Source organism: Triturus cristatus, chromosome 3_1, assembly GCF_964204655.1.
Source record: "Triturus cristatus chromosome 3_1, aTriCri1.1, whole genome shotgun sequence".
NCBI classification, from domain to species: Eukaryota; Metazoa; Chordata; class Amphibia; order Caudata; family Salamandridae; genus Triturus; species Triturus cristatus.
This window is the reverse complement of record NC_140583.1, coordinates 907,391,099-907,407,233: the sequence shown is the minus strand read 5'-3', so window position 1 is coordinate 907,407,233 and position 16,135 is coordinate 907,391,099. Positions and strand designations below refer to the sequence as shown.

The 16,135-nt window shown below is 46.5% G+C and overlaps 1 protein-coding gene across 6 annotated transcripts in view; it reads right to left on the bottom strand.

Moving 5' to 3' along the window:
* Positions 1-16,135, bottom strand: part of DPP4 (dipeptidyl peptidase 4) — a 554,733-nt gene that overhangs the window by 177,947 nt on the left and 360,651 nt on the right. For all 6 annotated transcript variants that reach the window (XM_085645431.1, XM_085645429.1, XM_085645433.1 and 3 more), the window contains one exon: positions 3,867-4,002. In XM_085645431.1, coding sequence (XP_085501557.1) covers positions 3,867-4,002 — 136 coding nt within the window. The remainder of the gene's footprint in view (positions 1-3,866; positions 4,003-16,135) is intronic.

The window sequence follows — 16,135 nt, the reverse complement described above, 5'->3', positions numbered from 1 at the left end:
AGTTCAAGGATCAAAGCAAAAATAAGTGCAAAAGAGGGCATCCCTGCTTGGTACCACATTGGAGGGGGAACACCCAGGAGGTCCATCCATTCACCATCACCTGATGCAGGAGCTCTGTGTAGAAGAGTCTTAACCGGGACATAAATGTGGGACCAAAGCCCAGTCGGTCCAACACAGCAAAAAGATATGACCAATCATTCATATCAAAGGCCATGCTAGCATCAAGTAACATGACTACCGCATTTTTCCGAATCCTGTCAATGCAACCCAGTACTCCATTAAGTAACCGTAGATTAAGAGCAGTATTTCTACTGCGCATAAAACTGGACTGATCCGGGTGCACCAGTTTAGTTATTGGATTAAGTCGAGATGCCAAGAATATGGCCAGGATTTTAGCTTTGGCATTGAGGAGTGAGATGGGCCTATAGGAGGCGCAGTTCTCTACCGGCTTACCCTGTTTATGTATTACAATGATGGATTCAATCTTTGGTCTTTGGGGAGGACACCTTTGGTTCGACTCTCCATGTACATTCCCAACAAGTGAGGCGGGATGGTGGGGCTATTGAATTTATAAAGTTCAATTGGAAGACCATTGGGTCCCATCGTCTTGCCTGATTGGATGTTACTGATCACAGCGTAATTTCCTCTGTCGTGGTGGTGCTTTGCGAGAAGAGTTTTGTCCTCTAAAGAATGAGTCGGAGGTGTAAGTCAGTTAATAATTTATGGCAGTCTCCGTTGGTGGTTGTACACACAAGACAGTGAAGATGAATATGATTGGCCGCAAAGGCATCAGTAATATTTCGCGATCTCATTAAGTTTCCCTCATAATCAGAGTAAATATCGGTTACCCACTGACTCGCCCTCTTAGGCCTGTCTAACCACACAAGGAACCTCCCGGCTTTATCTCCTATCTCATATATGAAATATTGAGTTGCCGGGAGACTAGCCCTGGCTGCCTCCATCAATGGATCCCTATATTCTTGCTGTTCAAGTTTTAAATTGTGTTTGACCTCCTGAGTCTCATCTCCGGTCAGGGCAGCCTCTAGCTTTAAAATGTCTTGTTCAAGTATGTCTACCGCATTTCTCTTTTTCTTTTGATGCGTAACGGCCCCTTAATGACAGTTTTGAAATCCTCCCAGAGAATTTGAGGAGATTCTATTGATGTGGCATTTTCTGCAAAGTAGTGCTCCATGTCCTTAACCAGTCCCTCTCGTACACCAGGGATCTTAAGGTACCAGGGGTTTAAAGTAATGACCCTTCGAGCTCACAGCCTGATCAAACTGAAAATCGCCCACAGTGGAGAATAATCAGAAATAACCCTGGCCAAATAGCGTACATCATGGAAGCAAGAGGTGTGGCCGGTTAGTGTAAGGATAAAATAAGTCCAGGAAAGGCTACTGTGAGCCTTGGAGTAGAAAGAGTAAAACTGTGCAATGGGGTTCTGCGCATGGCAAATGCCAACAAGTCGTAGGGCACAGAGAAAGCCTGACAGGTGAGAACAGGGAGGTCGTGGGGGCCTACGAGTCTTAGTGTTGCAGAGTGCCATATTAAAGACTCTCCCCATAAGACGTTCTCCATTAGGCAATCCAATTAGACACTTCCCCAATTCCGGGAAGGTACTGTTATGCATAGTCGGGGGAACAGGTACGGATAGAATATTGATTGTTGCGCCTTCCCACGGCCCGGAAAGAGCTTCCTATCTACCAAGCTTATCTGTCCAGGTTTGGTTTACAGTGAGGGGAAGTTGTTTTCTAAGAAGGATACCTGTGCCCCTGGAACTGGAGGTGTATCCCACATGCACTATCATTTTATACCACCAATGATCCAAAGCCTTAAAAGCACTGACTAGAAGGTGCATTTCCTATAAGAGAAAAACATCTAGGGAGTGATGTTTAAGATACAGAAGCACCACCCACACTTGATCTTGTCTCCCAAACCATTTACATTCGAGGACATGAGCCATATTTCTGAGGTGGTCATTGCAAGTACCATCACCCAGTACTACTTAATGATGTCTGCAGATATTCAGCCAACAGCTTTATCCGGGGGGGCGGAACAAGGAACCACACTCATACACCTTGCAAGCTCAAGAAATGTGGTAGATGAGAAAATTCAGTGTCATGCTATCAAAAAAATAAAAAGAACAATGTTGACAAACAAACCCCTCACCCACTCCCCCCTTCCCCAGTTTAAAACTCAAACCCCCCTTCCTGTCTCCATGCTAGACAACCCTAAAACTGCCAGTCTCCCCAACTCACAGAGCATCTGTCATCCCTTCCATCATGAAACATTGAGGAGAGCGCAGACCACCCTAGACACCACCACACTAAGCATTACCAGTAACCCACTAAGCAAGCAAAGTGTCAACATTTGAGAATGATAAACTCAGTACGGTCCCTCCTCACTACTGACCCTTACAGTATGAGGACTTATCTGCAGACACAACGATGCAATCTGCCATAAAACCATGTCCTGTTACAATTGATATGTTCACAGGGTGTGTTGCTGCGGCCGCAGCGGTCAATGTCATTGTTCACAAGTGAGTGAGCAATGTTAGCTCTCACAGAGTTTGCCGTTGCGGTGACTCGATCCCTTCTCAATCTGAATTTCCATCCACTTGCCTGGTCGACTCCTCAGATCGTTGCCCATGGCATCTCTGTTGTCCTTTAGAGCCATTGCATCCTGCCGTCCTCCACCCCTCGAGCCAGTCCCAGACCTCCAGCGAGGTGGAGAAGAACCATTTCTGTCCCTCAGATTCTACACACAGTTTTGCTAGGAAAATCATTGAGTATTTCCCTGTCTTGTCTCTTAATGCTTTTTTGACTTCTAAGAAACTGCGACGCTTCACTGAACCTTGAGTGAAAAATCAGGAAAGAAGGTTATAGTCGTGTTTTCATATCTCACTGGAGGAGCACTACATGCTGTCTGAAGTATAATATTGCAGAAATTGAAAACAAGGGCATCAAAAAGTTTAAAAGGTAGTCTAAGCATAGTTTTGTGTTCAGGAAGAGTACCCTCCCAGTACAAAACTAGACTTGTGCAGACACTTTTGCACTATGGTACAAAGGTGTGTGCATGGTGCTAGGCAACATGATTCTGCACCGGCGCTAGGGAGAATACAGGACAGTGCCATATCTCTATAGATATGGCATTTTCCTGCTTTCTCTTTGTCACACACCACAGCAAATTTGGGAGCTGCATACATTTTGTGACAGGTTCATAAATCTGGAGCCTGGTGCCCAGCGGAGGGTCTGGAAAAAAAGATTAGATAATCCATATAGGAAGGTTGCATATATATATATGGTGAATGTGTCGTCCGCTATGCAAAACTTCTATGCAGTGGAGTAGCTAGGCCTTCTACCGCTCGTGGCGGTCCCAGCCTATGTAGCCCCGCATGGCCACAGGAAGGAGCAGGGTGGGCACCGTCCCAAAACTCATGACCCCCCTGCTATGCCACTGCTTCTATGTAACTTTAGGACTGAACATGGTTATGATGTCCTCTAGGATGAGGTATGAGTTCAGGGGACAGTCCAGGTTATAAGCTGGTAAATACATTTTAAAGCTCAGGTAGAGAGAAAGAGAGATTAATGTGTTCTACATCCCTCCATGTTCTAGCATGATGTGGATATCTGTTAAGGGAAGAAGTGGGGCAGAGAACAACTGCAGCAAGAAGTGTGTTGTGGACATCACAGCCAATGTCTTAGGAGTGAAAAAATGTCAGCAACCACATTGTCCATTGTCGATATGTCTGGTTAATTTAGAAGTCTAGAAATGCATCATCTGTTGCCCACTTAAATTTACTTCACTCATTCAAACATTTTCAGTTCATAGAGTTTTGCATAGATTTATATGTTAATGGCACTTACGTTTGGACAATTCCAGGCTCCTCCTGCGCCCGCTAGTTCACATATGGCCAATTCTGATACGTTTTGGATTCTTTTAAGCCATTGTACACAAATCTTTTCATCTGTTACCCACGTTGTAGAGCTAAGGTAATAATCACTGAAAGAAAGAAGAACGTTTTGAGTGTAGAATTAAAAGATAGCACAGAATTCTAGGAGTTCTCTACTCGTATTCCTTATACACAAAGTAAAAGTAACTAAGATGGACAGGTTGAATATTTGTAATGTTTGAATCAGAAGATGGAAAATTGTGGTCGGAAAAGGGATCAATTTCCTTCTAAAAAGAGTAAATTCCAACATGATTTCTTCCCAGGACATTTAAACCAATATCTAAAAATATTGGTTTAAAGGATGCAACACAACTATGTTAAAGCTAAGCATTTCATCACACACACTTTGTGGCAAACATGTACAATACTTTCAGACAAAGGTATGTTAATCCCAAGAAAAATCCAATCTTGTTTGTTTCCATTACATGTGTCATCCTCATAGACCAAGTTACACTGACCTATATTTGAAATAGCAGCTTTATCCATTGGATCCAGTATGGCACCTGAGTAGTTAATTTGTGATTGCCAGTGGGCATTTACTTTAGTGGACCATGACTCTTTGCCTCCTCCTGCACTGTCCCACTCTAAGCAGTAGGAAACAGCAGATTCGTCCTTTTATTTTCAACAGTCATAGACACAGAAGAAAGACAGTTACTAAAGGGATCCTTTATCTTCTCAATATATTAGTAGTTCTTCAGTTTCCATGAGCCACAATAGTAATAAAAGTGGGATTGTTGCCCTGTTAAAAGTGGTGTTTCTGGTTGGCTCTTGTTTGCATTTAAGTCAAGCAGAACCCACCACTCTAGTCAGGGCAAATAAGTTGTACACCAAAGATAACCTGTGCTCCCCCTCTGGTAGCTTGGTGCAGACCAGTCAGGCTTATCATCAGAGGCAATGTGTAACACAGTAACACAATGAACACACCACAAAAGAGACTCCACACCGGATTATATAAAAATATATAGTATACTGTAGAAAACACACAGCCCAAAATGACATGAATCAGAAATGCTCTGCATATTAGGCAATTACTAATATAGTGTTCATTATCCTGACAGTGCAAGAATCAAAACAACATACATTTTAACCTCAGTGAAGACTTAGGGCATGAAATGCAACAGGTTATGAAATAATGCAGGATTTGCCACATTAATGCACGAAATGTAACTATGTTTAGGGATCAAACTCCTGAATCCCCAAATATCACCATGAGCACATCAGTAATAGGAAGCATGGATCCAGAAACTCGTGCACCTATATTAGCAGGTTTACTGTAATCCCTATTGGTCCAATAAGGGTGTTTAGGAATCAGCCGGCGTTCATTTTAGAACCTTTACGATAATTCTAGCAGGACAGGCGCAGGGACTGGTTTCCCCTTTCGAATGTCCTTGTGGTTGTGAGGAGACTGAAATACCCCCTCTTACCCCAGTAAGAGGTGGGGCAATTGGGGACATTGGACCTGCTACAGTACAGGGGTGCTGGCTATCGTCAGCGAATTCCAGCTGTGAGGGGCACAGAGAAGTCGATGAGACCGTTCGGGTTTATATTAAGTTAAATCCACACAGACCGCTGCAGCCCGGGGCCAGGGCCAGAAGTGAGTTTATAATCACCCCTATATGGTGAGGTGCACCGTGTACTGCTGTAGGGCTCCAAAGACGTTTAAGTAAACATACACCCAAGCGGCTGTGGGCAGAAATTGCGCTGGTAATCACCTCTCAATGGTGAGATGCGCTGAATACTCTTGTCGGGACCACTCGAGTCCAAAGCAATTTTAAATAAATATACACCGCTTCGGTCGCAGGGTGAAATTACATTGGTAATCACCCCTCAACAGCGAGATGTGCCATGTGCTGTCATCGGGACCTCTCGGATCCAAAGGAAACTAAATAAAAACACACTGCAGCAGCCGTGGGCTGGGGCAAGGAATAATTTTTGTGATCACAGGTGCTGAAAGTGCATTTGAGGAGGAACCTTGATGACCAGGCGGCGGTCAGGAAGATGCTATGCAGCTCTTTGGCCCCAGGCGATAGGCAAGAATGTTCTCACAGCACAGGGGCACTGCAGTTTAAAAATCAAATATGTGAATCTTGTTGTAGTGAGGTCATTTGTGTTCCTGAGACCTCAAAAAAGAACAGGGGGCAAACCAACAAGCCCTTGGAGTCAATCTGGGGATGCATTAGTCCTATGGTAGCAGGGCAAAGGGCAGCAGGGCAGCTAAGCAAAGCATGGCAGCAGTTCCTGGGAACAGTCAGGAAGAGCACAGTGGCTATCCTTCAAGCGCAACAGCGTTTACTCCAGCAGAGATTTGTTCAGGTCCAGTCGTGCACTATCATCATGGGATCAGAGCCCCTGTACTTATACTCAAAATGTCTTTGATCTAGGAGGCACTTCCATAGAAGACTTAGAAGTGCACAACACTCCCTTTCAACCCCATCCCTGGCTCCAGACATCAGTAGGGGGTAAATCAGCCATTTGTTGGAGAACAGGACACAGACTATACAAATGTAAGTGTGCCCCACCTCCCTCTCTCCCAGCCCAGAAAGACTATCAGTATGCAGATGTAACCCTTTCACACTTAACCTTTCTTGTGTGATGGCTGTCTTGAGAGATTGCACAAAGTGTAACTGTCACTCAACCCTAGATGTGGATTGGAGTCAGGTTGCACAGCACATCGCGTTATAAGCAAAGAGAAATGTTCACTTTCTAAACGTGGCATTTTTAAAATAGTAATATAAAATCCGCCTACACCCAGTAAGCAAGTTTTATCACACTATTCCAAATATACCAAATACGGCAACGCCACTCCTTTCAGATAAGGAATTACCACTTAAATACATATAAGGGAATTCCCAATGCTAGCCTATGAGCGAAGTAGGCCTCACAGTAGTGAAAAAAGAAATAGGGTGCTTGTCACTACCAGGACATGCCACACACAAAAGGCAAATGTCCTACCTTTTACTTACACAGCACCCTGCCCTTAGGGCCACCAAGGGCCTTCCTTAGGGGTAGCCTATATGTAGAAAAAGCGGAGTTTAAGGCTTGGCAATTAGTTTTAAAAGCCAAGTCAATGTGGCAGCAAACTGCGCGTGCACACCCTGCCTTGGCAGGCCTGAGATAGGTGTGAAAGGCTACTTCTGTGGGTAGCACAAGCAGCACTGCAGGCCCAATAGTTACAGTACCTGGGTATATGGATATGGTATACTACTTTACAAGGGACTTATATGTAAACTTAATATGCCAAACAGGTTTAAACCAATCATACCTGAGAAAGCACATGCACTTTAGCACTGATTAACAGCGGTAAAGTGCCCAGAGTCCTAAAGCCAACAGAAAGAAGGACAGAAAATATGAGGTGGGAGGCAAATGGTTTGGGGATAATGCTGCAGAAAGGGCCAGATCAAACAATACCTTTCTCCAGAGCGATGTGCATGCTGTTCACTGGCCAGGCTCACTCTATAGGGGATGAGGAGGGGAAGCTGGCAGAGGAGGTCCGGGGCTCCAGGCTGTAGTGGTGCTGCAGGTGCAGGTAAGGCTTACCTCTACATCAGCCCCCACTTCCCTCTGCTTGACACTTCCTCCCCAGAAAGATTTTGGGGAATGGATACTTATTACTTACAACTTAAGAACTGTAAAAGCCTCCTTGGGCCACCTAACATGAGTGAGTTTTATAGGTTGAGCCCCACCTTAGAATGACGGTGGAGTTTAACTACTAGCAGTTAAACTGATGAACCCATGGATTTTTGGAGTGGCCAGGCTGCCCCACAGATAAAAATAGCCTGATGGCAGCAGATTCAAACAACATCCCAGGACAGCACCATGATATTATCACCTAAATAGTAAGCTGAAATGAACTGTGCCAATAGCCCTGGTGCACTTCTGATGGAAGCTTGGACAGAGGGTGGAAAAGCAGTGGAGTTGAGAAGCAGATGCAAGTCCCACTGAGGGCATGAGTACACCACTGGTTAGGCCTTCGTAACTCTCTGTGGTTCGGCCAATAGGAGAACTAATATAATGAGGCATCAGCTGAAGAGGCTGTTGAGTGACCCAGAAGGATCCTGAGGCTAATTCACTTCTGATACTTGGAGGCCGACTATCAGAGAGACAAGGTAGTGGTGTCAGTTGAGTTCTCAAATAGCATATGACATATTGATGTTATCTGAGAGGTAAGGCGATGGGCAGAGAAGATAAGCACTCAAGTTGTAGGGAGCTGCCTATTTCTCACTATATAGAAAATGAAGGAAAAAAGAAAATCACAGTTTTTTTAGATAAAGAAAGCAAATGCAAGCTGATGAGGCAATGGGATCTCACAGTGCTGCCTGCACCAGAAAACAAGATGACTATAGAAAAACCATAGTAGTGACCACAATGAAATGCCTGGGCCAGATTTACTACAGGGTTGTGTTGCCCATGCTTTGCGCAGGCAACGCATGCAAGCCTTTAAGTAAGATTGACTATTCCACACAATGTCACCTTGCATGCCTCTGCATGGTTTAGTAAATCGAAGTTAATGCAAGGCAGCACATTTCACTGCCTTGTGTTGACTTGTGGCTGGGAGGCCTTCTATGGGTGCAGTGTGGGCATTACCATGCATCCACCCATGGATTTTAGCACATTACCAGTTTTACAAGGAGTTGTAAATCTGGGAATGCGTCAAAATGGTATGCCTCCTAGATCCAGGCGTAACGAGGAGAAATACATTTATTTCTGATCGTTGCTTTATTTTTCTATGTGTGATGCATCACACATAGAAAAAGGAAAATGTCTCTAAGAATTGTTCTTCTGTTGCTTCCTGCACAAAAACAATCCTGCCTGTAAAACAGGCCCCCCGGCACCATGGCGTAAGTGTGCCTCCATTGGTGATAGGCAACACACATTGCGCCACTGCAGGGAGGCAGCAGAAATATGCCATAACTTTGTAAATTTGGCGTATTTTTTATGTCTCCATTTCACGGGACGCAGCACAGCATTGCGTGAAATGTTAGTAAATCTGCCCCAAATGTTTTGATTCAAAGGTGCTATCCATTGACATCCTGCTGAACATGAAGATGATTACTTGTGTGAAGATACTCATTAGCTAAATATTATAAGTGAAACCTTTGAATGCAAAGGGAGAGAGGTGAATATTTCTAAGACGTTTCATGGGCATTTTCCAAAATTGTGCTGCTCTCTTCATCGTACAAAGGAATGGGAAGGATGAGAGGCTCAATAATACAGCAAGAGGTAAACATTTGCAAATCTGTGCTTTTAGGGTACTTCAGGATGTGAAGAAATACAGGATCTCCTAGAGATAAAACTTACAACAACCTACTGGAAGGGAAGTGTTAAAGTGCCAAAAGCATGGCGTCTTCCACCAAAGAAAACAGGGGAGAGAAGGATTGGTTTCCATGATCAAAAGGTCCCCTAATGAGAGACATGAATTACAATAATAGTTTCCCCTGGGAGGAAAGCACTTGTTGTCATTGTGCAACAGTTACTCAACAACAAACCCATCATTGTCGACAGCGCTAAATCCCTAGGTGTCATAAGTGACAAAAGACTCAACCTAATCTCCCACATCAACTCTATTCCTAAGAACGCACGTTACCAGTTGCACCTTCTGTTCGGGGATTCGACGGTTCTTCCTGGAGAAAAACCTAAAAACCTTGGTACAATCGCTGGTTCTCTCTAGAATGGATTATTGCAATTCTCTTCTAACGGGCTTACCCAAATCCAACCTCTCCCCTCTCAAATCAATCCTCCATTCAGCAACTCGCTTCATTTCAGGGTCTAAACTTCCGATCGAGGCAAGATCTATTTACAAAACTGCCTGCATCACACACAAAGCCTTGCACATGTCCTCCCCTGGTTACTTGGCGAATAAATTGAAATTGTCCGGAGGCTCTCGACCTTCTCGCAATGCGGAAAAGCTTCTGCTTGAGCCCCCCTCCTTCAAAATGGAAAGATCGATGGCGCAATTCTTCTCAAGCAATGCGGTGAGAATCTGGAACTCGCTTCCCCCATTGCTCCGTGCCACCTCCTCTACCCGGATCTTCAAAGCTGACCTCAAATCTCTTCTCTTCCAAAGACACTTTCAGAACTAATACTTTCATTTTCAGGCCCCTCGAGAAAGTTCGCTCATCATTGTAAAAAAAAAGTTTTTTAACATTCCTCACCCTTCCGTACTGTGTTGGATTTTGTGTTTGTGTACCCTTCCTTTTAAGTCTCCCGTTTATCGTTGTAATGTTCTATTGTATAACACTTTTCTCTTGTAACATAACTGGTTCTACTGTACAGCGCTCTGACACCTTCGGGTAATGTCCGCGCTTTATAAAAATGCACTAAATAAATAAATAAAAATAAATCTGATATTTTACTTAAAGCATTTAGTTGTACTGCATGTAAGTAAATCGCTGTCCACTAGAGGGTAGTATGCAACAGACTAATATATTTAGGTAGGTTGAAGCTAATTGCAGGATGAACTTCTCCGCGATTAAAAAACACAGTCGTTATGTAAATTTATACCTGCAGTGCATGTGAGTTCAGATAAAAGAGAGCACGAACCTCCAACTAATTAACAGTTCTCCCTTGGAATTGTCAATGTAGGATGGTTAGAATTAGAGATGCGATATACATGTCCAACTGCTGTAAATTGTAAACAGAGCCACCCCAATTAGTTTGATTTCTTTGTTACATTACAATATGGAAAATAACACAAAAGAAATACGGTTGTTGTCTTCGATCAGCACACTGCTAAAGTCGTCGTATTTCTCGGTTACTATTTGGTAAATTAGGATTAAACGAAGATAAACTAGGGGGGGCATGGCCAACTACCTAAAATGGCGGACGCGAACTGGTGAGGCTCCGGACCCTGGGGGGATTCATCCTGAAAACTCACCGTGTCGCAGAATGTAATTGCTGCCAGGAGGGTCCCGACACTTGCGCATTACTGTCCTGCAGGAGAATTTAGCTCTGCTCTGAAGAAGCGATAATGGAGGGACGGCTGCTGGCGCTTGGCTGCGGGCACGGAGGGTGCGGACTGCTTGTGGAGCCCTGCGGGAGCCGCATGACGAGCGACGGCCCTCGCCGTTCCTGACCGCTTACGCTCCAGAGGCCGGAACTGTAGACAGCGATTGCTCCTGATTGACCGGGAACGGACGACTGCTGGAGCAGGACTTGCGGGTCACCGGTGGGTCGGATCGGACCGGGGAGCAGCACACTATTGCAAGCCGGGCCAGAAGCAGGGGCTCCCCCCGTTTTCTTTGGTTCTGCTGATCTCCTGCGGGGCTCCACGGCAGGGGTAGCGTGAACGGGGACTTGCCTGTGCTGAGGGCGGAGTACAGTAGCGGCTTTCCAGCAGCAACGCCCGGCTGGGCGGTGAGCCCCCACCTCCTTAGAAGGGCGCAGAGCGCAACCCACTCCTTCTCTGTTGGGCTGCGGTGACGCCGACTGCGGCGCGGTAGGAGACCACAGAATTGGTGACCGCTGCAACAGCCTAGCGCATAACAGTGCAGACGGCGGCCTACCTTGCGATTGGCCCCTTGGTGATGCTGTAGAGACTTGGACACAGTTAGTGAACAGTGGAGTGGCAGAGGTGGTCAGCGGCGTCGGAAGGCCCGGAGACCCTGCAAATTTATATACACTGGGAGGTGAGGATCACAAGATAGGTCTTCAAAAGGTAGATACACTATAAACTGGAGGCGGCCACAACATCAGTACCTTAGCTTGCGACTGACTGACTCAAGGGATGGGCAGGCTCAAGGGCAAAGTGCTGGACACTGGCCTGGCGGCGGTGGGGGGGGGGTGATTCTAACGCTGGAGAACCTCCGCCGGGCACGTCCGCCACTGGTCAAGCTGAGTCCCAAACAGAAAATCTGGACTTGATATTGAAGGAAATCCGAGACTCTAAGAAGTTAATGGAACAGCAGATTGGGGCTCTCACGACTGGCCTTACCCTCCTGAGAGCAGACCATGGGAAATTCGCAGACACAGTATGCGACCACGAGAAAGCGCTGACAAGCATTGAACCCCAAATTACGGAACACGCTGCACAAATAAAACAACTGCAACATCAAGTCACTGGCCTCCAGGACCGGATTGAGGACGCGGAAGGCCGCAATCGTCGCAATAATGTCCCGAGTCATTGGGCTTCCGGAGCGAAGCGAAGGGACTAAACCTGCGGACTTTATGGAAGCATGGTTCTGGGAGCATGTCGCCCCTGAGGGCCTATCCCCATATTTCTGTGTGGAGAGGGCACACTGGATTCCAACTGGCGCACCAAAGGTGGGAGCACCCCCGCGCCCTCTGATCATCACAATCCTGAACTACAGAGACAGTGACACGCTGCTACAAAAAGCGAGGGAAAAAACGAACATTCAATTTGAAAATCAGCAGATCTCACTGTACCCGGACTACACTATTATGGTACAACGTCAGCCAACCTCCTTCCACGCAGTGAAGAAAAAGCTACAGGCGGCTCAACTTAAATATGCCCCACTGTTCCCGGCCAGACTCAAAGTGATACACAACAGGAAATCTTATTTCTTTGACAGCCCCAATGACGTAGAAGAATGGTTGGAGGTGATGGACCTCGAACACAGTCAGGAGAGATCATCGGGTTCGGTGAGGCATAGCCCCGTACTGTCACAACAACAGCTACCCCGAGGACGTGGTGGAGGCCCGAAGAATTCCGCAAGACGTGGTCCGACTCTGGCTGAGAGGATGCCAGACAGGGCGGAGGCGTTGGCAGTCGCGGGAACCTTCCGCGAGGACAATACAAAGATCACGTCGGACACGGAGGACAGTACCATACAATCGGACTCTGATCCCTGCATTACTCTTTTTTCCTCGGCGACGCCTCAAACGGGGGATGACCTGCTTGACAACTGAAGGACAGGAATTACACCTTTGTACACTAGGCTCACATGGGATTAGCCACTCGAGCCACTGACACGATCTAACACGCTGAGCAGTATCCTTTGTTTCCTGATTTGGTTCGCTGTGCACATAATGGATATATAATGTATGTACTGTGTTCCGCACTGTTATGTTTTTTCCTCCGTATGTCAGTAATCACAATTAATAGGATCTAAAAAAAACATTCAAAGTGCCAGACACTCATGGTTAGGCTCCTCTGGTGGACCCCCCGGTCTCACGTGCGGTAACCCTTCTTATAAAGTGCACAGATAAGTATATCATGAGAAGACCCCCCTTGTCCGGGCCCAGTAGAGCCACCGGAGTTCCACACCTACACACGCAATAGTATGGTTGGCGGCGCTTACCCCCCACAAAGCGCATGCACCATTCTATGGACTTGGTATGTTTTAGTTATTGGTTTGGCTCAGCATTGTTTATTGGCTGCGCCGTATATGTTTAGTTCACGAGGGAGGGGGAATTCCTGGTCTGTATACGCTCATGGGCTCCATACTGTACGGAGAATAGTACACATAACAAATCTATGTCTCGTAATCAAGCCACCTTGGGCTCATATAACCTACTGACCTGGAATATATGTGGGCTAGGGGCTGTACATAAGCGACACAGAGTGCATAACTACCTCCTTAGGAGAAGGGCGCAGATAGTGTTCCTCCAAGAGTCCCACCTGATGGAAGCGGAGGCATTGAAGACTCGGAAAAAATGGAGAGGCCGAGTGTTCACCACTAATTATTCGGCCTTTGCTAGAGGGGCGACCATATGGATTCGCCATGGTGTCCCGTTTACAGAAGTGGACCGGCGTACGGATGATCAGGTACGATATATACTTATAAGGGGCACCCTTGTTTTTGGCCTACCCGTAGTCAAGGTAGTATTTACGTGCCAAATTTCGATGAGGACACATTTTTCTATGACCTGGGCAGAGCTCTGACGGGATGGGATACTGTTCCCTGGATCCTGGCGGGGTACTGCAATGCGATTCTAGACAGAGTTGGATAGATCCCATCCTCCATTGCATGGGGCCGGTATTCACAAACAGGCTAAACTCCTGAACACTTGGATGCAGGGTTGGAGACTCACTGACGCATGGCGCATGCTACATCCCACATACAGGGAATACTCCTTTTACTCCCCGGTCCATCGGCTCCATACCAGGCTTGATAGGTTCCTTTGCTCTCATATGATAGACACACACATACATCAATCAACATACTTAGCCAAAACTTTCTCTGATCATAATCCCCTAGAACTTACACTAACGTGGGGCAGAGTCCCAACCCCCGTACCGACCTGGAAACTGTAGCCCCAACTCCTAGAAGATGCCCCTTTTCGGACCATATTAACGGACACCGTTAGCAATTACTTCACCGACAACTGGAATACAGCATCCTCCAATCTCATAGACTGGGACGCGCTGAAAGTTGTGGTACGGGGTTTTGCCATTAGTGCTACTGTGGGGGCAAGGCAAGAAGCAGATAAAAGACTTATGGTTACAGAGGATCTACTGACGGAGCTCGAACCAGCCGCAGTGACTGACATGGACAAATGGGATCTCTTCAAGAGGCTTGAATTAGGCACGCAGAGACCCTAGAAACTATTAGACGTATGGACTATCGAGCGTACACACAATGGAAACACATGGACGCTGACAAATCAGGTACATTGCTAGCTCGGTTACTGAGGGATAACCCGGAAACGCCACTTATCACCTGCATACGCTCACCACTGAAGGGTCTGGTCCATTCCCAAATAGAGATTAATGAAGCATTCTGCACCTATCTTAGTACCCTATACGCGGCACCAGCACATACGGAGGATAGCCTGATAGATGCCTTTTTAGATGACCTACAGTTCCCTACGATCACGGAGGCTACAAGTAAAGATCTTTCGGGACCCATTACCCAACATGAAATAAGAATCGCAATCAAAGGCCTTAACCGTAATAAAACCCCGGGCCTCGATGGCCTGCCTGTTAAATTTTATGCTACATATTCAGATATCTTGGTCCCTAGGTTAGAGGAGCTGTATAAGACGGCCTGGGAAAAAGGTAAAATTGCCACAATCCACTATGCAAGCACTGGTGGTGTCACTCTCCAAGCCAGGGTGGGACAGCACTGAGATGTCCAACTACAGACCATTGTCGTTACTGGCTTCCGGATATAAAATTCTTAGTTAAGCCCTTGCCAATCATCTGGTACCTGCCCTCCCCACCCTTATACACCGTGACCAATGCGGGTTCCTTCCTACATGTAGCACCTCACTTAATACTAGGAGACTTCATCATATAATGAGGGCCATCCCCATGGAGTGTACTAGGGCGGGATGTCTGGCATTAGATTTACGTCAGGCATTTGATTCTATAACATGAGGATACATGTTTGCGGCCCTACTGCGTTTTGGCCTCCCCCCGGACTTTCTGCGGTGGGTGCGCCTGCTTTATCTTGAACCCAAGGCAAGGGCACGTACTGGAGGATACATCTCCCAAGAGTACACCATACACAGAGGTACTAGGCAGGAGTGCCCGCTTTCCCCTCTCCTGTTTGTTCTTGCACTGGAACCGCTGGCTATAGCCTTGAGACAATTGTCTGATGCTCTGGGAATACACCTACAGGGCACCACACATCTTATTTCAATATATGTAGATGACATGCTCATATACCTGCGAGACTTGGAGGGCAGGGCGAGCCCCCTTCCCGATGTCTTCTCCGCCTTTGAGGGCATATCAGGATTAGCTTTTAATGCAGGGAAGTCCCACGCTTTCTACGTCCAAGAGAGAGCACGCCCAGACATGATCCAATTCGGTACCTATCAGATACCTGCAGCGCAGGATACATTTAAATTTCTGGGTATCCACGTGTACAGGACTCAGCCGGACCAACTGGAGGGCAATCTAATGAAAGCTATAGCTTCGCTACGCTCCAGCATCTCCTTCTGGACATCCCTGCCGTTGTCAGTGATGGGGAGGGTAGCCATCTCTAAGATGGTGATGCTGCCTTGTCTCTTGTACTTCTTTGTTAATTTACCCCTGATGATACCACCGTCCACCTTTCGCACCCTAGACACGCTACTGTTGGAACTTATTTGGGGTGAGGGTAGACGTAGAGTAAGCCTCAAGAAGCTGCAACAAGCATCGAACAAGGGAGGGCTGGGTGTCCCCGATTTCCGGGCTTATTACTACGCTTCCCAACTACAATGGCTGTCTTACTGGACGGCAGGCAGGAACCTACAAGAAATAGGTTATGACAAACAAGATTTGGAACAAGGTACCCTGCA